This window comes from Pyxicephalus adspersus, chromosome Z, assembly GCF_032062135.1.
Source record: "Pyxicephalus adspersus chromosome Z, UCB_Pads_2.0, whole genome shotgun sequence".
Classification (NCBI taxonomy): Eukaryota; Metazoa; Chordata; class Amphibia; order Anura; family Pyxicephalidae; genus Pyxicephalus; species Pyxicephalus adspersus.
The window spans coordinates 77249455-77271660 of NC_092871.1; the positions used below are offsets into that span (position 1 = coordinate 77249455).

General features: G+C 37.8%; 1 protein-coding gene across 2 annotated transcripts in view; it reads left to right on the forward strand.

The window, feature by feature from the left end:
• The window catches only part of STXBP1 (syntaxin binding protein 1), a 49106-nt gene that overhangs the window by 15216 nt on the left and 11684 nt on the right, over positions 1–22206 (forward strand). For both annotated transcript variants that reach the window (XM_072429463.1, XM_072429464.1), the window contains exons 4-17: positions 581–657; positions 2816–2894; positions 3021–3124; positions 4117–4265; positions 5418–5502; positions 5823–5953; positions 6562–6669; positions 16045–16105; positions 16198–16263; positions 17674–17754; positions 18387–18525; positions 19462–19571; positions 19852–19953; positions 20669–20754. In XM_072429463.1, coding sequence (XP_072285564.1) covers positions 581–657; positions 2816–2894; positions 3021–3124; positions 4117–4265; positions 5418–5502; positions 5823–5953; positions 6562–6669; positions 16045–16105; positions 16198–16263; positions 17674–17754; positions 18387–18525; positions 19462–19571; positions 19852–19953; positions 20669–20754 — 1378 coding nt within the window. The remainder of the gene's footprint in view (positions 1–580; positions 658–2815; positions 2895–3020; positions 3125–4116; positions 4266–5417; positions 5503–5822; positions 5954–6561; positions 6670–16044; positions 16106–16197; positions 16264–17673; positions 17755–18386; positions 18526–19461; positions 19572–19851; positions 19954–20668; positions 20755–22206) is intronic.

Sequence of the window (22206 nt, forward strand, 5' to 3'; positions counted from 1 at the left end):
AAAATAGCTGGGCACTGCTGACATGACTGATTGAGATTTCAGCACCGAAGATGCATTGTGATTGATTTACTAAAGAAATTTAGGCTGTTCACTTACCAATGGATAATTCACATAAGTGTTTCAATATGGTGAAAATTTACTTGGCAAAGAATACCCAATTAGAGGAAAGAAAAGAAAGAGTTTCCTTGCACAGGAAGGCTGGAATGAGCATTTGGAATGAGCTGGAATGAGAACTTCATGCCATGTTTAAAGTTAAGTTTCCCTTGCAAAGGCAAAATTTTGCTCACTTTGCTATGTGAACGATCAGCATTCCTTTAGTAAATCAACCTTATTATGTTGTTATTTCAAACAGCAATTTAGGATACTATTTATTGTACATACAGCAATTTGTACATAAAAATCATAGGAAAAGATACATGTACTGCTCTGCATTTCTTTAAATTTAATCTAAAGCTGATCATTTTTGCACATTTATTAATACAAGTTACCAAAAGACTATAGTTTTGGATATTGTAAAGTTCTAAAAAAAAATAAGAAATGTGGTGAGTATTTTTTTGTGAATAATCATTTTTTGTTGCAGTTGTTGAGGACATTAACAAGCGGAGAGAACCACTTCCCAGCCTGGAAGCAGTGTATCTGATCACACCTTCTGAAAAGGTACCAGTTCTGTGTCGGTCAGGTTTTTGTTGCTGTCTGTGTCACTTAATTTGTGGTCACTGGACAGGAAGTTGACACAGCAGTAAAAGTCCGATAACCCCAATCAAATATATTCAAAGCTGATTAAAAATTTTTCTGGCTTTTCTCAGTTTATTCAATAGATTAGCTGAATCATTAATAAGCCTATTTAAAAAAGTTTTTCCCCCAAAATGTAAACATTTTTTACATTGAATGCAGTTAGAGCTTTATGCAATAAAAATAATATATATATATATATATAAATATATATATATATATATATATATATATATATATATATATATAAATAATATAATTACATTCTACCTATGCTTTTTTAAATGAATCCAGTATGAAAGTATTTACCCTTTGGGTAAATTTAGGTAAATCTTGGATGAAAATGATAAATAGACCCCTATGTATTTAATGGTGGTTTCTTTTCTTTGTTGACTATTGCTTTTTCAGGTTCTAACCCTGTTAATATTCAATAGATCAATGAGAATAAGAGAGAAAAAAGCAGGGTTTTTTTGCACAAAAAGAAAACTTGTATTAAATGTAACAGTTGGTAATACATCGATTCACAGGTATTAAGGACAGATTACATTACAATTGCCATACAAAACAAATTAGTGATGTAAGAATAAATATGAATTACAAAAACAATTTGCCTAGTGTTGAAATACAGTTTTGTAGCCTTAGCTGTATTAATGTTGAACACACAAGTCTAGAGTTAATGGTCCACAAGCTCTTAGAATGGCCATAAAAGGCCCCTAGACATAGTCCAGCTCAACCCAACATATATATATTTGTAATATCCTAAATTCAAAACACTACGGTCATGTTGATAGTTGCACCCGACGCGTTTCGCCTAGTTAGGCTTCCTCAGGGGTAGTAGCTTTAGAACAAGTGTTTTGGCACTGATAATGTTAATATCTAGAGCAATAAAAATCAGTCAGTTGCATTGCAAATATATATTATATATTTGATAGTAGTGTGTGGTATGTGTAGCATGGCACACCCCATATTATGAGATATCCCATCCCACACACACCACACCCAATATCACCATGTTTATCAAATTGGTCATTCTGAGCTAATGTAAAGAATACCTCATATAATACCTGTTGGTTGGTTATTATTCAGCTTGTGTTACACACTTGTTGTCTAGTAATTTACTCATGCACATGTGTAGATAAGCAGGGTGCTTCACTACCCTGGAACAAGTTTGCAGGACAGGTGATGAGACATTTCAGAGTTTCTGGCTGCTTGTTTCTTCCAGACTTTAGACTCGTTAGGATGGAAAGATTGAATCTGGATGACCATGCTGGAACCTATATGTTTAACACAACTCCACAATAGCTGTTTTTACCACATTGTAGGTTGTCCGGACCTTAATGTGTACCACGTCCCAAATAAGATTCATGTTATGTTATATATAAAAAAGAATGGATTTTAAAGGTTCCAACAACAACTGAATATATAAAATAAACTGTATTTTATAATGGCATGTAGAACCCAACAGAAACATAAAAACACAACAGTCTTTTTCTTTGACTCTTGCTTTGACTGGAGCTTGTTGACCAAAAGGAGTTTGGTCAATACCTTCTGTACAGCGGTCCCCTGAAATCGTTCATGTAAATCAATATATTTTGGTCTACTGACTTTTTAAAGTGTATCTCTTGGCAAAACTTTTTCTTTTTACAAAGAATGAGAAAGGATTGGAGACTCTGAACTTAAATTGCTTCCTGGGTTTCTAATCACCTCTATATTTGTACTGTGAATAATTGTCACAGAAAAAGAAAATAAGCTGAAATATGAACAATTAAAATGTTCCCAAAACAGTGGTGAAAAGGTGAGAAGAAATCTGTAGTGTAGACACCTCTCTGGGAAATAGGGTTTTCTATAACTTACTGTGGCACCTTTGGGATAGGAAGTAAAAGCAATATTTTACCAATAATATAAAGGCAGCAAAAATAAACTGACAGAGGTTTTAAGATTTCCATTCTTTATCCAAAACTACTACATACATTCATTTTAATGCTAAGTTCACAACCTGTGCACATTGCTTTGGCAATCTCCTATTCCTTCTTTGTCACCTTGTACATCTTGCTTCTTCTTACACTCCTTCCTTTTATTGCAGTCTGTTCATTCCCTCATCAATGACTTCAAAGATCCTTCTTCCTCTAAGTACAGAGCTGCACACGTCTTCTTTACAGACTGTAAGTGTATCACTAACACTAAACATATCAGCCTCCCGTCTCCTCCCCAGTCTGGTGCCTCCTTACATATTTCCTTTGGTTTCTTTTCAGCCATTATATTAATACTTTCATGATCTCTCCCGACAGCCTGTCCAGACAGCCTGTTTAATGAGCTGGTCAAGTCACGAGCATCCAAAGTTATCAAGACCTTGACTGAAATTAACATTGCATTCCTTCCCTATGAGTCACAGGTGAGTATCACATGGGCATGGTTTGGGCAGTGGAGGCTTTACATGCATATATACACCTTAACTCCAGGTAAATGGCAAAATCATCCTTGCAGTAGGGATCCTTTCTCACTGCAAGGGTAAAATGAACATATATTTATATAAAAGGACCATGAGGAATGCAAAATGGGTGGCTAAAAACTGCTGGTTGAGCATGGCGCCCTAAACAGTAGTTCACAATCTGGCAAAGGGAAGAACAGAACTAGGAGCTATTGAGATGTTCTGCATACAAATGGGTTGCCAATGGACAAGCTGATTGGAACAGAAAGCAGTGGGTTAAATTTATCAGTCTTCTGCTGTTCAACCAACAAGCTTGGGGTGGATGGAGGACAACAATGTATTACTGATGTCATCGTATTAGTTATGCTGTGCAAATCTCAGGACACAAGTAAAACCACTGCATTTTATATATTTGATCTGTATATTTAGCTGTTTGCATGGAGATCAGCTTTAAGACAAATTTAGCTGTACTGCAAAAGCAGGTACCCTTAAAATGACCTATTTTAGAAGTGTTCCACTGGACTCTGAAATCTGTTTCTGCCAGTATTTATGATGATGAAAAGTAGCCAGATAAAAAAGGAGTGGGTTGGTGAAAAAAAAACACATGAGTAGAACAAAGCAGTGACATCTTACAAAGGAAAAGACATTCATTACATGAACACAGAGTTTACAGAGTTTTGTAAAGTCATATTAACAGCAACCACCACACCTGAGAGCTCCTTGAATATCACGTTCCAGACCATGGCCATTATTATGGAGTTCCACGCCCAAAGAGTGTGTCTGCATTAGTGAGCTAAAGTAAATTTGGTGGGATCAAGTATAAGGAAAGCTGACTGACTGGAAACACCTGGGATCAATGATATGGAGGGTGGCACACATACTTTTTGCCATTCAATGTATATACAGTATACATTAATATATTTTTTTACTAGACTTTTATTGTGCTTTACTTCTAGGTGTTTTCCCTGGATTACCCAGACTCCTTCCATAGTTTCTACAGCCCTCATAAAGCTCAGATGAAAAACCCGATCTTGGAGCGTCTTGCAGAACAGCTTGCCACTCTGTGTGCCACCTTGAAAGAGTATCCGGCTGTGCGCTATCGTGGGTATGTTATTACAGGAGTGCTGTCTGGGGAAGGCATGCCACTTAGGACAAAGTGGATCTAGATATCTATATACAGTTAAAAGGAATAAAGGAAATAAATGCAGATATAAACAGCACTCGTGGTTATGAAGCCTCATCCTTGATGATCTTAATTTTATGTACAGTAACTGAACATTGCTGAGTTGTCCTAAAGACGCCCTTAGCGGGGCTGTATTATATGCTATGATAGAAGAGACTGATGCTTTAAGACACAAAGTAAGAAAACTTGTTAAGCTTTATTGAAGAGAAACAACAGTAAGTTTCTTGGTCAACAATGAATGTACTGACATAATACCTGCTAGTGGGTTCATTGGCTACTTTTGCATACAATGGTAAATCTTACAACAAAATCATCATTGGAGTTTAGATTTTTAATTGATAACAAATCATGTATACAATTGCCATCAGTGAATACATTTACATACCTAAATAGATCATTTCAAAAACATTATTGATAATTAATGGGAACTGGTTAAAAGTGTATCTAATGTTAAAGCAGCAGGGAAACTGATGTTAGTGTGATAGTGAACTGGGTGTTCAATTTTAGAAGCATCAAGGGACAGAGCTGTCTGAGTATGATAAATAGTAACACTGGCTGGTCAAATACTGAGAGGGGGATCAAGTACACACCTAGAAAATAAATACTGTTGTGCAAAAAACAATTTTGAAAAGCTAAAATATCATTAAGAGGTAATAAATACTCATAACGTATTACTTGGCATGCATGAAATAATATATCTGATGATAGGCTCCCTTTAGTTTTTACAGCCTGGAAACAAAGTCTGTCGTAGTTGTTAACTAAAAAGATTTAGCAAATGAATTAAATGGGATTGAGTGGTTAGCTTCTATTTATAAATTCACTTGAAAAACAGATTAGTTTTGGGATTAAGTTCAGTATAGAGGTTCACAAACACTACCTCCCCTGCGAAGGCATTGTAAAAAAACGAATTACAATGGGTCAAAAAAAGCCGGATAGGTACTCGAACAGGATAGAATACCCAGATGTATGTCTAAAGGACTGATGCTTTTGTAGCACAGCCTGTGTAGTGCAACTTGTTATAGAAATGTAGTTGGTTACATAAGTAAGATGATTACTCCTTTTGTTTCCCTGCAGAGATTACAAGGATAACGCAATGCTTGCGCAGCTGATCCAAGATAAGCTTGATGCATACAAGGCTGATGATCCCACAATGGGGGAGGTGAGACTTTTAATTCTGGGGAACCCTTAAAATAATTTTCAGAACTCAGGCAACCTTTGCTAAAAAATGGTTAGAATGCCACCCTTACATACAGGTAAAGAGAGCATTAGTACTGTGCTCTGGACTGCCAAATGGTTCTGAATACAGAAATATGTTGTTACGATAAAACTGGAGACCATTCAGCCACAACTCGAGGAACTTTAGGGTTTCATGGAACTTGATCTGAGTTTGGCTGCCCTGGTGTACGCTAGGTATTCTAGTAAAAAAAATATTGCGGTGGACTTATTTAATCATATTTGGTCTCTTCTCTTTCATATCAGGGTCCAGACAAGGCTCGTTCACAACTCATTATCTTGGATCGTGGTTTTGATCCTGCCTCCCCAGTTCTGCATGAACTCACTTTCCAGGCCATGAGCTATGACCTTCTGCCAGTGGAGAATGATGTTTATAAGTAAGATAAAAAGTTAACATATCAGATACAATAAACCTAATTTATTGGAGTTTAGAACTCCAGGAACCAGCACTTTTTTTTACCTAAATGTACCCATGACAAAATGTCACTGTGTTTTTAAAGATCTTGCTTTGGATTCCCATGGCTCTGAATCACACTTCTTTTGAGGTTCACATTACATTACAAGGCACAGCAAAAATACATAAATTAAAAATAATAATAATATTAATATATATTAGACCTGCAACATGCAGAAGTATCCCATGCCACGCTTTAAACAGCACTGCTTCTTCCTTTTTGTTAGTGGATAGTGCTATGCATGCGGCATTTTAAATAAATTCTTTTTTTTCACACATCCATATTGCACTCATCTGTCTGCAGCCTAAGATTTCCTATTCACACATGCCAGGGACAAATTCTGGGGAGCCAAAAAACCTAATTGCATATTTTTTGGAGTGTAGAGGAAATTATCTGGTCTATCTGGAGAAAACCCACATAATCATGGGGGTAACATGCACATAATGGCAAAAATTTCATCTGATTATAGAGCAACAATCCTACTTTTCTATAATGACTTTTGGGTCTTCAAAATATTTGTCTCTTAATAGGTATGAAACAAGTGGTATAGGAGAACAGCGAGTCAAGGAGGTCCTTCTAGATGAAGATGATGATCTTTGGGTGACATTACGTCACAAACACATTGCAGAGGTTTCCCAGTAAGTATTCTCACCTACAGATACTAGATAAGACCTAAAATTGAAACTGTCTTTTGCCCATTTAGGGTTAATCTAAATACTCTTTCAAAGCCCTGCATTTACTAACGTTCCTTGGTTGACCTAGCTAAGTGTAATTCCTCTAGAGCAGGGGTGCCAAACTGGCCCTCAAGGTCCTTTCTTTTGGCCATATATGGAGTAATGTTCCTCTTTGTGTATGGCAACGCCAGCATCTATCAGACTGTTGAATGGAAATACGATGTAAATCCACTGGACAACAGTACCATCTAGATAAGATTTTATAGTTTTTTTTCCTAGGCTTTACACGTCAATGCAAGTTTATGTGTAAACTGTAAACTAATGCTGTTATGGAGCCAATTTACCATATGCACTAAAATTGATGCCCAATAATAGGACATAATATGGGGAACCCCTACACCTCCTTTAGTCTTTGGTTTAGCCAATATATATAATGCCAGCCGGGGGCGTCCTGACCGCCCTAAAAATTGGCTAACTATAGGCCCTCTAGTGCTAAGAAAGAAATACAAAATCAATTACTAGCACAGATAGGAAAAGCAGCAAAAAGTGGAAGTGTTTTAATCATGAGAGATTTCAACTACCCTGACATTGACTGGAGTAATAGCACTACAGGAACAGTAAAAAGGAGGAAATTTGTGAATTTAATACAAGATAATTTTATGGTACAGTTTATAGAAGCCCCAACTAGAAATGATACCCTGCTGGACCTAGTTCTTTCTAACAATGCAGAGCTTATAACAAATGTGCATATAAAAGAGAATCTGGGTAGCTGTGACCATATTATGATTTCATTTAATGTAAGCTGTAAACAGGAAGCAAAAATAGGAAAGATAAAAACATTTAATTTTACGAGAGATAATTTTACATTATAAAGGGTGGCTCTCTGTGACTTGGACTGGGAGACAATATTGCCCTCAAAGAACACAGAACAGAAATGGGAATGTTTCAAGTCTGTTCTACAAAAGCAAACTGAAAAATATATTCCAATTGGTAATAAGTTTAAGTGGCTAAACTTAAAACCTATGTGGCTTACAGCTGATGTTAAAAAAGCCATAAGTAACAAGAAAAGGCCTCTCCAAAAATAAAAAAAATGAAGGATCACCTTCATCATTTGAAACTGTTTGAAAAATGTTTCAAATATATTAATAGCAAAAAGATCAGATCTGAGCATGTAGGCCCCTTAAAGGATTTCGCTGGGTTGGTAACTGGGGATAAAGACAAGGCAGATTTACTAAACACAAGCTCTGTGTACACAAAGTAAAATGGCAGAGCTCAAGTCCAAATTCATAATAGCAAAGTCACTGCCTTAAATGAGTCACAATGGCTCAGAATTGATATGATTGAGAAACAGCTGGGAAAAATTAGGGTTGACAAAGCAACAGGAGCTGATGGATTACATCCATGTGTCCTCAAAGAGCTGAGCTCAGTTATTTCAAAGCCATTATTTATAATTTTTAGAGACTCTTTAGTCACTGGCAAGGTGGTGATGGATTGGCGTAAGGCCAATGTGGTTCCTATCTTCAAAAAGGAAGCAGAGTCATTACCAGGTAACTACAGACCAGTTAGTTTACGTCCATAGTTGGAAAGGTCTTAGAGAGTTTGATAAAGAGCCACATAGAGGAGTTTCTGCTAGAAAATAATATTATAAGTGATAGTCAGCATGGCTTCAAGAAAGACAGAAGTTGTCAAACAAACAAAACTCTCTTTTTATGAGGAAGTAAGTAAACAGGTAGACAGTGGAATAGCAGTTGATATAGTGTACTTGGACTTTGCTAAAGCACGTGACACTGTACTCCACAGACGATTAATATGCAAGGTAGGGTTGATAGGTTTAGAAAAGTCAATCTGTAAATGGATAAAGAACTGGCTTAAAGATCGCATCCAGAGATTTGTAAATAATGATTCATACTCTGAATGGTCTAAGGTTATTAGTGGTGTACCCTAGGGTTCAGTGTTGGGACCTTTACTGTTTAACATCTTTATAAATGATGATGAGTTTGGGATTAAAAGTACCATTTCTATGTTTGCAGATGACACCAAACTATGTAATGGAATTAAGTCCATACAAGATGTCTATAATCTACAAGCAGACCTGGATGTACTGTTTGATTGGGCAGCCAAGTGGCAAATGACATTTATTATAGATAAATGTAAAGTTATGCACTTGGGAGCTAACAACATGCATGCTTCATACTGTCTAGGGGGAATACATTTGGGGGAGTCAGAAATGGAAAAGGATCTGGGGATTCTGGTAGATCATAGACTTATTACCAGCATGCAATGCCAAGCTGCAATATGTAAAGCTAGTAAAGTACTTTCTTGTATTAGAATAAACTGCAGAGAAGGAGACATAATCCTGCCCCTGTACAAAGCATTGGTCAGACCACATCTGGAATATGCAGTCCAGTTTTGGTCACCAGTTCACAAAAAAGACATTGTGGAATTGGAGAGAGTGCAGAGAAGGGCAACTAAATTAATAAAAGGAATGGAGGAGCTCAGCTTTGAGGAGAGATTAGCATTACATAGGACAAGAGGGCTCTCTTTGCGTCTGGAGGAAAAGAAGTTTAAGCTCCGAGTAAGGAAGGGATTCTTCACTGTAAGGGCTGTGAAAATGTGGAATCGGCTCCCTCAGGAAGTAGTTTCAGCAACTACTATAGATTGCTTTAAGAAAAAGCTGGATGATTTTCTAGAAGCTCAGAATATAACTGGGTATTAAGGCTTTAAAGTAATAATAACAGAGACTGTTGATCCAGGGAACATCCGATTGCCTCAAGGAATCACGAAGGAATTTTTTCCCCTGTTGAAGCAAATTGTACCAGGGTTTTTTTTGCCTTCCTCTGGACCAACTATGTCTTAAAGGGTTTTAAATCTGGGATATGTTTCTTTCCCTAGTGGTTGAACCTGATGGACTGATGTCTTTTTTTAACCTAACCTACTATGTAACTAGACTATTTAATTTACGGAAATAATTGGCTGGTATGAAAATTGATACTGTTTGGAACGAGTACAATAACTTTGGAAGAATATCCATTTTAAGAGTATTGACCCTTGCAAACCAACCTAACGGTAAAGAGGAGTATTTCTGAAGTTCAGATTGCAGTTTACTATAAAGTGGGGAGTAATTGTAAGTGAATAAATTAGAGGGATTGGAGGTTATCATCACACCGAAACATTTAATCGCCTCTTTGCATATTTTAAAAGAAGTATTTACTCTGAGATGACATATGACTAATCAAGAGATGACATATGACTAGTATCAAGATTAATATTAAGGATCTCAGATTTTGAATGATTAACCTTAAAGTTACTCAAGGAGCTAAATTTCTCGAACTCTGATAAAATAGTGGGAATTGCAATATGAGGCAATGAAATATAAAGAAGCAGATCATCTGCATATAATGACAATTTATAATGTGAGTCACCCAGCATTATCCCTCCAACATCTGGGTTGTGGCGTAAAGCAACAGCCAGATGCTCCATTACCAAAGCATAGAGCAATGGGGGAGAGAGGGCACCCTTGTCTTCTTCCATTCTGAATATGAAAATAATTAGACAGAGCACCATTAAGTCTTACTCGGGCCCTTGGTAAGGAATAAAGTGCTGATATTCTTGCCATCATAGTGGGACCAAGGCCTACTTGTCATAGTAAAAAGCACAGGAATTGCCAACTGTCAAAGGCTTTCTCCACGTCCACCGAGAGTAGGCACACAGGGGTGTGGGTGGCACGAGCATATTGAGACAATAGAATAGTTATAATAGTATTATACCTCGCCTCTCTCCCATATTTAAATCCTGTTTGATCCTTATGAATTAAAAATGGCATATAATGAGATAACCTATTTGCAATCATTTTAGAAAACAATTTAACATCCACATTTATCAGGGATATAGGTCTATAGTTACAACATACAGTATGATCCTTGCCTGGTTTAGGAATAGCACTAATATGTGCTTCAAGGCTTTGTGGTGGAAAAGGAGAGTTAGCCGATATGGAAGAGTACACCCTAGTCAAAAAAGGAACCAAAGAAAGAGCATGTATCTTATAAAATCGAGGGATAAATCCATCAGGTACTGGACTTGGGGTTGCTTTTATCGCCGCACTAACCTCCTTTCAGTAAACAGAGATTCTAGAAAAGGTATTGCCTCTGAATTTAGTTCTGGAAGGGCCAGTTCCAACATATATTGCTCTAGAGTGGACAGTGGTATTGGGTCCAGATTTAGTTGATATAAGTTAGAGTAATAATTATAAAAGATCTGTAAAATATCTTTGGAAATAGATGTCAGGTTACCGGTGGGAGTCTGTATAGAGGAGATACATGTAGCAGGTGCAAACTGCCAGAGGCAGTTGGATGCCAATCAATTGCTGGTTGACTCACTAATATATAGTCAATGCAGGAATACATCAAGTGCAAATGGGAATAAAAAGTATAGACCCTAGTGGTTGGGTGAAGTGTACGCCAATTGTCTATCAACATAAGCTCATGCAGTTTGGATCGAAAAGAATTCCATTTAGAGTAGGAGATGGAGGTTTTCCCAGGGAATGTATCAAGCCGGGGGTCAAGTGCAAAGTTTAAATCGCCTCCCACTATGATAGTGCCTTCAGCTACTCCTTTTAAAATTTCCAAATATTGAGTAATGGCCATTGTAGGTTGCTGATTAGTTGCATAAAAAGAGGCGTTAGTAAACTTCCTATTCCATACGGAAATTTTAAGGATTAAATATCTGCCCTGTGGGTCAGAATGGGTATCTATAATTTGAACTGGTAGCAATTTATGAAATGCTATAGAGGCTCCTTTCATTTTAGAATTAGGGTTAGAACTGTGGAACCAAGTAGCATAATAACTATTACAAAGAGATGGAATCCAATTTATCTGGAAATGAGTTTCCTGATAAAATAGTATTCGTATTCTAGCTTTGTGTTGGGCATATAGTAATTGAGAGCGTTTGTTGGGACTATTAAGGCTCTTGGTGTTGAGAGATCGAAATTTCAAATATTGGGTTTATGTAGTGGGTGGCAACACAAGGATAAGGGAAGTAGAAAAGAGTCACCAGACAGACGAGACGGGCTAACTTCTCGCGTGTGGAGTGAAAACTAAAGTGGGGTCAAAAAGTCCCAAGCTACTGTTAGGTATAAACGGTAGACCTAAGTGGGGGAAAGTGTCAGTCTGTGGTGGGAGGAAATGAGCAATCAAATCTGATACTACCCGGGGGAATCCGTGAGATCAAATATATACAAAAAAAGAAAAAATTATCAAACCAGCATAATATAACGTATGAGCAGCATCAATGTAAGACCAAGAAATTAGAAAAACTCCAATATGGAGCAACATAGATAAAATCAAGGTTCCAAAAGGAACTTCCGGGACATTTAAATAGGTAGGTATATACTAATCAGCTCCACCCCATCATGCACCTGAATCCAGTGAGCCTAGGCCCACCAAAGCATGAAGGGGAAGAGGATGAGGCATACTACATAACAACTATTCACTGGCATCCTCAATAATATTTATACAATATATCGGCAGTTGAAATGCCCACTCATAGTCCTACCAGGTTTCTAGGATGTCAGTGAATATATTAAGGAACCAAAGAAAAGATTATACAGATATCAAAAAAATAGACATCTACCAATACTGGAACCAATTGTCCAAAATAAAATTAAGATGTCTTCAGCAGGATTTAAAGATGTCATGAAGGAGGTGATTCTTGCTGAAGGCTAGTGCCAGCCATATGATCTGCTGCAACTTCTAGAGGTATACAAGATGTAGAAGGTGAAAGATGTTGCACAGGGTAGGTAGAGATAGCAGAAGGGCTTCTATGTAAGTAAGGCATTGCTGATGGCCATTCCGTTACAGAACAGGAAGAAGCTGTGGATCGATCAATAACTGAGAAATATCTATAGGGGATCGACGGATTTGATTTTTGCCCCCTTTGCATATAATTAGGTGAAATGGATAGCCCCATCTATAGGGTATGTTTCTTAGTTTCAGAAGCGCAAGTAGAGGCTTAAGGGCTCGCCGTTGATCCAATGTAAACTTGGACAAATCTAAGAGCAATTGAAGGCGTGCACCTGCATATTCAATAGGTTCTGCATTTCTAGCTTTGCACATTATTTTTTCTTTAGTCCTATAAATATGGATCCTGCAAAGCACATCGCTTGGTCCCTGGGGATCTTTATTCCGTGGTCCTAATGTCCTGTGGACTCTATCAGTCTCTAGGTTCACATCTGGAGGTGATCCTAACAGTGAGGCAAAGGTAGAACAGACTGCAGAATGAAGACCCGAGTTAGGGACAGATTCTGGGAGCCCCCTTATGTGGATATTATTACGCCTGTTACGATTTTCTGCATCATCTTGGAGTAGAAATACCATATTAAGTTGAGCTTCATGACTTTCCAATATGGTACTGTGAGTTGCCATCTGAGTAGTAAGGCCAGAATAGGCTATTTGTAACGTAAGCGTGGTATCTGTAACTTGCTGTATAGACTGCTGCATAGCCTGGAACTCTAACTTGCCTCCACCCTATCTATACTTTGCTCCAAGTCTTGTCTAGTAGGTAAAGCCCTAAGATGAGAGAGATACCTTTTCCATAGCAGCAGGGGTGGTCGGGCTCTGAACTGGGGAGTTAGGGATATTACCTGTATGAATGTGAGTCTCTAATATAAACCCAGTAGCAGCTATAGCTGTTGAGAAGCTGCTGGTCAGCTTGCCATGCGGCTGCGCTCTTGTTGCTTCAGTTGCGGCTGCTAGATATACTAGAGGCCGTGGCTTTGCGGCCTGTTCCTTTATAGAGCGGATGCTGGCAGAAAACAAACCGGCTAGCATGCCTGCTGCGCTCCCGCTGCCAGCGGGTTTATTCCAGTGGGTCTCCCTTCCTTTGGGACCCATCTGGGGGTACTAGTGAGGCAATAGTGTGCTGAAAAGTGTAGTGGATTCCCTGGGATAACAGAGAGCTCAGGAGATATGCGTCCTACACCGCCATCCGCTGGACACGCCCCACATCATCATTTTTAATACATGCAATAGGTTGACATTATTCCTGTACACCCATCATGTGACACAAAGCCTAGACAATGATCACATGGTGCCTGACTACCAGGGGCATTGTGTTTGTTTCAATCCATTAGAGAATGCATAGTGTAATATTTAGTGTCAGACAAACTTGTGATGTGAGAGGATGAACAACACACAGGCTGCATAGATAGATAGAAATTATTTTTTTTCAACCCTAAAGTGTGTGTAGAGGGGTTTGTTTTTGTTAGTTATGGATGAAGTAGTAAAGTTCCTCAATTTTTTCAATACCTTTCAAGTTTGGCCCCCGACATCTAAAATTTTAATTTCAGCTCTCTGTGTTTTTGAGTTTGACACTCCTGCTCTAGAGAAAAGAGGAATAAAGGGCCTTTTACATGTTTTCAGATAAATGCATTAAATGAACAGTTTTAATTCAGTTTTTGCACCATGGACCGGTTTCATGCAAGAAAATCTTTCCAATGACTTGGGGCGGGTGGGGGGCAGATGTTGGTGATCTGAGTATTTTCTTGCATAAGTACACACCGATTTCTTTTTGGTGAGCAGTTTGTTTTCTTCAATGAGCACAATGAGAGAGTTTTCAATGGCGTTGGTATTAGTGATACAACACCACAGAGAACTTAAAACATCCACCACAACGTTAGGGGACACCTGAACTCTTAATAAATTTTCATTGGAGACAACCATAACTAATTATTTTGGACTACAAAAACCTAGCCTGTGTACATACCCTCAAACTACAGATGCTAGATAATAGCTTTTCAGAAAGAATGATTCCTAGTCGACAAGTATTCAAACCAAATAGCTGTATTATTGTGTCACCAGAGAATTATTGTAGATCTGCTCATCATCTGTTTACATCATTGGTCAATTTTTTGAGTGAACAAATATCTGATAATGGGTTGGTAATCATTTGTTATAAATAGAGATTAGCAAATCGAAGTGGACAAAGTGGACGAATTCCACTGACGAAGTGTAAAAAAAATTTCCGGAAAAATTTGATTCACAACGAATCCGAATTTCCTCGCGATTCGTGGTAACAAATCACAATTTTTCCGAAAATGTCGGCTACTCGTGGCAGGACTGTAGAGATTCCACTACGATCTCTGGACACTCGAGGGGATGAATGGGGACTTGTCCCCATTCATCACTTTTAGTGCCCTGTATTCTTAGATAAAGAAACTCTATCTAAGAATATATAGTACAGCACTGCAACAGCAATCGCTGTTGCCGTGCTGTGCTTCTAATATGTATTCTTAGATAGAGTTTCTCTATCTAAGAATACAGGGCACCAAAGGTGATGAATGGGCACAAGTCCCCATTCATCCCCTGTATAGCTCTGTATTCTTAGATAGAGAAACTCTATCTAAGAATATATACTACAGTGCTGCAACAGCAATCGCTGTTGCCTTGCTGTTCTTCTGATATGTATTCTTAGAGTTTCTCTATCTAAGAATACAGGGCACTAAAGGTGATGAATGGGGACAATTTCCCATTCATCCCCTGTAGTGCTCAGAGATTGTAGTAGAACTGCAGAGGTCATCTGCAGTTCAGTTTCCCACATCTTGTCACAGTGGGAAACTGAACTGCAGATGACCTCTGCAGTTCTACTGCAATGTCCAGGCACTACAAGTGATGAATGGGGACTTGACCTGTATTCTTAGATAGAGAAACTCTATCTAAGAATAAATAGTAAAAACAAAGCACGGCAACAGCGATTGATGTTGCAGCGCTGTACTATGTATTCTTAGATAGAGTTTCTCAATCCAAGAATACAGGGCACTACAGGGGATGAATGGGTTCCCATTCATCCCATGTAGTGCCCTGTATTCTTGGATAGGGAAACTTTATCCAAGAATACATAGTAGAAGTACAGCACAGCAACCTCGAAATAGCCGAAATTACCGTTAATAGCCGTTTTTTAACGCAATTCGCCGCAAATAAATTCGGATCGAATCTTTTCAAAAAATTTGGCGAACCGGCCGAATCGAATTTTTGAGAAATTCGCTCATCTCTAGTTATAGATGACATTTATCTGGCACCTGTGTGGGCCTTTAGAGACCCTGTCGGATTTGTATTGCTGTCTCTGTATGCCCTGGGCAAATTCATCCTCTATATTTTGCCCTGGGTGTTAAGGAAATGTTGCTTTGTTATTGGTATTGAGAAAGAGAAAAATATTACTACCCCACATAATGCTAATAAATAGTCTATTAAAAAGAGAAGTAACATTGTTTACAGACCTCAGTAGGATTTACTATTTTGTTTAAATGAATTTAAACTTATTTAAATAATACATTTATTTAAATTCTAGAGAGGTGACTCGCTCTCTGAAGGATTTTTCTTCCAGTAAGAGGATGAACACAGGAGACAAGGTAACTAACTCTTCTTACAGATTTATAATCACACGACAAGGTAACTAACATGACCACAGAAGTGATAATGGGTTTTATTCTCTCTGTACTAGACAACCATGAGGGATCTTTCTCAAATGCTAAAGAAGATGCCACAGTATCAGAAAGAGCTAAGCAAGGTGAGCAGCAATATTAAAGAATATATCACTTCTTAGCATCGAGTTAAGACATCTCAGTGCTGCTGCACTGAATCTGATCTTTGCCCAAAGTACAGGCAAAATACATACAGTACAAATCTATGTACAACAGCATTTGTTTCTGATTCATGCTAACAGTGCAGTAAAAAATAGAAATTTATAGTTGCACCGGGTCAGACCCATTCCTCTAGCACAGCCAGAGGAAATATCAGACCCACTACTGCTACATCAGATGTGATCCATGCTCACAGTACAGTGAGAATACATAGCAGTCTGATTACTACTGCACCAAATCTGATCCATTTTCATAGAACAGACATGAGACATAGAAATTTGAATACTGCACTGAATCTGATCTGATCCATACTCATAGCACAGTCAGAAGACAGCAATCTCACTACTTCTGCACCGGATTTGATCCATCCTCATTGCACAGCCAGAAACAGAACAATCTCACTAATGCTGCACCAGACTTGATCCATGTTTATTGTAATCATTGCAATCTTGGTTCTACTGATCCATGTTCAAATTATAATAAACAGTTATGGCAGTCTCCTTGCTATAGCACCATATCTATTCCATGCTCATTGTAAAATGAGTGGACTAGCAACTTTTCAATTAATGCGCTGATCTATGTTCATAGTATAGTCAACACTACTAATCTTCCTCCCAGATGAAGATGAAATTACTAATGACCTCTAAATACATTTCATGTCCATGGTAAAATACTTACTACTACTGCACTGGATCTGATCTGTGGACATACTGTAGTATAGTCAGAAGACAGCAATCTTTTTAGTATGCTAGTAGATGGAACTGATTCTCAAAGTACTGTAACACTACTACTCCCAATTTAAGGTGATGTAGTTAATCCAATTAGTACATTCTATATAATTTACAGCCCTAAAGTTGCAAGAAGAGAACTGTTCACCTTGGGGGCAAGGCCAATTTATGGTAGTGACGGATAAATATTCCAGCATTACTTTCCTTTGTGACTATAGACATTTGGTTACACAGTATCTATGAGGTGCAATGTCGGTCAATGCCATGTATTGTGGTTGCAGATTTGAACAGAAGCAAATAGCTAAATGCCGGTGCCCCCCTGAATAATGTCTGAATGGTGAAGAATTTCTACCCAGGACTTAATCAAACATCTTTTAGGTATTAAACCAGGGTGCAAATTCCCCCTATCCACACATTCCTAAAATCTCCATTGGTGGACAAACTTACCTCTGTTAGAGCCAGAAATGGTAATTTTTGATTCATCAGTGCGGATAACTTAGTTTTAAAAGCTTCTTAGTGATAACTGATACTTTCCAGGTCTGTCAGGCCTTGTCTGTGAACATTTGCATTGCTATTATGTAATTAGTAAAGAGAGTGATTTCTCTGCAGTATTCCACTCACCTACACCTGGCTGAGGACTGCATGAAGCATTACCAGGGAACTGTGGATAAACTCTGTCGTGTGGAACAGGTGAGACACAATGTCAAATTTCAGGTGTCACAACCAGGAGCCCAGTGCAAGAATAAAATGGGAGTCACACCAAAAAGTTTTAATAACAGTCGGTATGGATTCTTCTTTTTTAGAGAAACCTGTATTGACAGAAATACGAATGGCTGCCAAAATAAATTACAGACCGCCCTCCTATATTATAAAGATAGTAAAATGGGAGGTGTTCTGTATTTTTAGTACACATTATGACCTAGAGAACAATGATACAGCTTTCCGGATACATAAATAGGAGCTGTCATCCCTGGACAGAAAAAAAACTTAAAAAATTAGAATAAATATGTAGCTACCACATCTAATGATTAGTAAACTAGTCAATTAATTTTTTTTTTCTTAAATATAATATATTGTAATGTAAACACATTGCTGATAAGTTAAAACACCAATCAAGTCAGCATTCCTGGTCTGAACTTATAAGTTCTTTTGCAGTCACAGCTTCTCTACTTTATTGTAGTCCTGTTACAGGAAACTACCAAAATCATAGTAAAATTAAAAACAGTGTTTTATGCTATTAGCATAACATTATTCTATTTATTCCAATGTGTAGTAGTTGTGGATGAAGGGCAGTCCTATATTATTGTCTGATTATTTCTCAGGATCTCGCTATGGGCACAGATGCAGAGGGAGAGAAGATTAAAGATCCAATGAGGGCAATTGTCCCCATTCTCCTGGATGGAAATGTCAGTACATATGATAAAATTCGCATCATTCTCCTTTATATCTTCCTTAAGAATGGTAAGTGAAGGGCTAGGGGAATATTTGTAATGCATATTTTTCTCCCCTCTGCCAAATATTGCAATGCATACAGAATTAATACAGTATGTGTAAATGTACCAGGGTTCTTCAAGAACGTTGTACCCTCACACAATCACACAGGGGAATAAACTCCTGCAGAGAAGTACTTCACTTAAGGGTTCAATCAGAACAGCAAAATGGATAGATCCTTTCTGGATTTCAACCCCAGCCATGTAAATGGTCTGGTTTCTGTTCCCCCTGTGGTTGTGTAGAGGGTGAATAATTTCTATTCCTGAACACCTTTGTCCTACGTGCTATATTGTAGGGCTACTTGACTCTCTTTTTAGCTACCAACAGTTGTCCTTTATCAGTTCCCTTAGCTCTGCCCAAATGAGTGACCTATCCTCAGCAAGTGTTCTTCCCACTCATACCCAGAATATAAATATTCAATGGTCCAAAGGCTTGACAACAACTTGCTTTCCCTATTTTTCAAGCCTACATATTATGGCCAGGTAATGTGTGTTCCACCTCTTGCATACACACCAGATGTCCCTTTGCTTTAATACACAACATTAGCTGATAGTTATTTAAGATTACAAGAATAACACCAGTTAAACTCCTAGAAGACTCCATATGAATGGGGAAGAACCTGGGAATGATTGAGACACATGCTCGCAACATACTGGTCTGTCAATTGAAATCAATGTGTACTTATGAGTACTTTAAACAAAGAACCCTCACATAATAAACCATTTGTTATGAAACATACATACTACAACACATATTTAAGTTCTTTGCTGCAGTTTATACCTATTTATAAAGGTGCCAGATCATTCTCATGTGTATTGCAAAATCTGATGTTGGTTCAGCATTCTCCATTGTCTCCTGTATAGTTTACTTAACTGGATAAATTTGTACCTTTTCTCTCCCAATCAGGAATTACTGAAGAGAATTTAAATAAGCTGATCCAGCATGCCCAGATTCCACCAGAAGACAGTGAGATCATCACCAATATGGGTCATTTAGGAGTTCCTATCATTACTGATGTAGGTATATCAACGCGTAGTCTTTGACTCAAATCTATCCCAACTATGGGGCATAAATAAGCCGTGCACAAACCAATGCTGCATGTTGCACATTGTGATTCTTCTTCACATTGATAAAAGCATAACTTGGGCATGACTTTATCAATGGCTTTTTTCTGAATAATTTTTGAATATTTTTAAATACAGACAAATCACATCAGAATATTGAAATTGTTTTATTTTTTTACCTATAACTTAACCTACAATAATTACAAAAGATAATAATTTGCTCAATCTTTAGTCCACACTTCGCCGCAGGAGCAAACCAGACCGAAAGGAGAGAATCAGTGAGCAAACCTATCAGTTGTCTCGATGGACTCCAGTTGTCAAAGATATAATGGAAGTGAGTATATATGCTTTTGCTGGATTTCATTACCCTAAATCTGTCTGACAGCAGCTCCTTTGGATACTTTGGGTTACATCAAACGCTCACTTTGCACAAGCTTACAATCTAGTAAAATAAGGAATTGAAAACATGCTTAAAGGATAAGTATGCTATACAGGTTGAAAAGTTAAAAATAGTCACACCACTGCCCTGTTGATTAGTGCAGCACACATCAGCCACAGGTATTCTCTTGTTTTGGGTCCTGCTACCTCCCCAGTAAATACATACCTAAGAAGTCCCTAAGTACAGTGACCCATAAAGTATTAAAACCTGTGTTTCAGCATTTAAACCAGACTAGTACACTTAACAGAAATCAGCTTATTTTTCTCAAGTTAGGTCATATTCAAAAGGTAGAATAGTGCTTAATGGCATTGGAAGAGTTTCCATGAATTGCCAGAACGCATAACACATTTGAAAATGAAGCATTCTGCATTTAATACCAGTGCAATGGATGACAATATTCATTGTGCTGTGTTGTGTTGCAGCACACATGTTTTGAAGGTGCCAATCACCATAAAATTTTAGGAAACAAGTTTAGATGTGCAATATTTAATTTTCTTTATCTTCATGTTGTTTTTTTCATTATTTTTTAGGTTTTGTCCGTACGGTATTCTTTTCTATGTACAGTATTCTTTTCTTTGCCCTTTTCTTACTGTAATTCTGTTTAATTCAGGATACCATTGATGACAAGCTGGACACAAAACACTATCCATACATCTCTACACGCTCCTCTGCTTCCTTTAGTACAACAGCTGTGAGGTTGGTCCATAATAATAATTTGTATATGAAAAAAAATTGGGTTTAGCATTACAGGATAATGAAGGAGTGCAAAAACTACAAAATGTAAACATATTTGCAACATATGGTAAGTAACTTCTACACTCACTGGCCACTTTGTTAGATGTGCCTTGCTAGTATTGGGTTGAGCCCCCTTCCCCTTCAGAGCTGTTGTAATTCTTTTTGGCATAGATTAGGCAGACCGGGAAACATTTCTTAGTGATTTTGGTCTATATTATCATGAAAGCATCACACGGTTGCTGCAGATTTGTCAGCTGCACATCCATGATGTGAATCTCCAGTTCTACCACATCCCAAAGGTGCTCAATTGCATTGTGTCTGGTGACTGTGGGGGCAATTTGAGTACAGTGGCCTCGTTGGTAGGTTCAAGCCTTTTTAGTTATTTTGTTGAAAGTAGCCATCAGAAGATGGACATGGTCATCAACAATACTAAGGGAGGCTGTGGCATTTATACGATGCACATTCAGTACTAAGGGACCCAAATTGTGCTATGAAAATGCCCCCCATCACTACCATTAAATCACCAGCCTGAACTAAAATTAAAAATACAGGAAGGACCATGCTTTCATGTTGTTGACCCCTAATTCTGACTCTTCTATCTAAATGTTCTAGCAGAAATTAGAACTCATTAGTGCAACTTTTTTCAAGTCTTTTCTTGTACAATTTAGTGAGCCTGTGCAAATTGTAGCCTCAAGTGCCTGTTCTTAGCTGATAGAAGTAGCTACCAGTGTGATCTCTGGACTTCAATGTTCAATATGTTGTGTGTTCAGAGATCCTCTGTTAGATACCTCATTTGTAATGAATATGAATTTAGGTTACTGTTGCCTTTCCATCAGCCTAAACCAGTCTGACCCTTCCCCTCTGAACCCTGGCATCAACAGGCATTGTCGCCCAGAGAACTGCCACTTACTGGATATTTCCCCTTTATTGAGATTTTAGTGTCTGAAAATCCAAGAAGATTAGCAGTTTCCGAAAAGCTCAGACCAGCTTCCTTGCACTAAACACCATGCTACATTTAAAATCACCTATATCTCATTTTTTCTCAATTATACTTGGATTGAACTTCAGCAAGTTTTCTTGACAATGTCTGCATGCTTAAATGCATACTAAACAGGGTATACTGAATGTAGTTGAACAGGTGTACCTAATAAAGGGACCGGTGAGTGGAATGAAAGGGGGTGAAAAAGCACTTGTATTCTAAATGTATTTTTTGTTGCCTGCCTTTCTAACTGTAAAAGTGTTGCACTCCAGAGAATATAGATTTGCTATGCTATGATGTGATAGGTTTGCTGGGTACTAACATGTTTGCATGAACAGATTTATGATGCAAACTGAGAAATTTAAGCAAAAATGACTTTTATTGTAAAAAGAAGATTACATTGGAGATATGGGATTATGTAGTTACAGTAACAG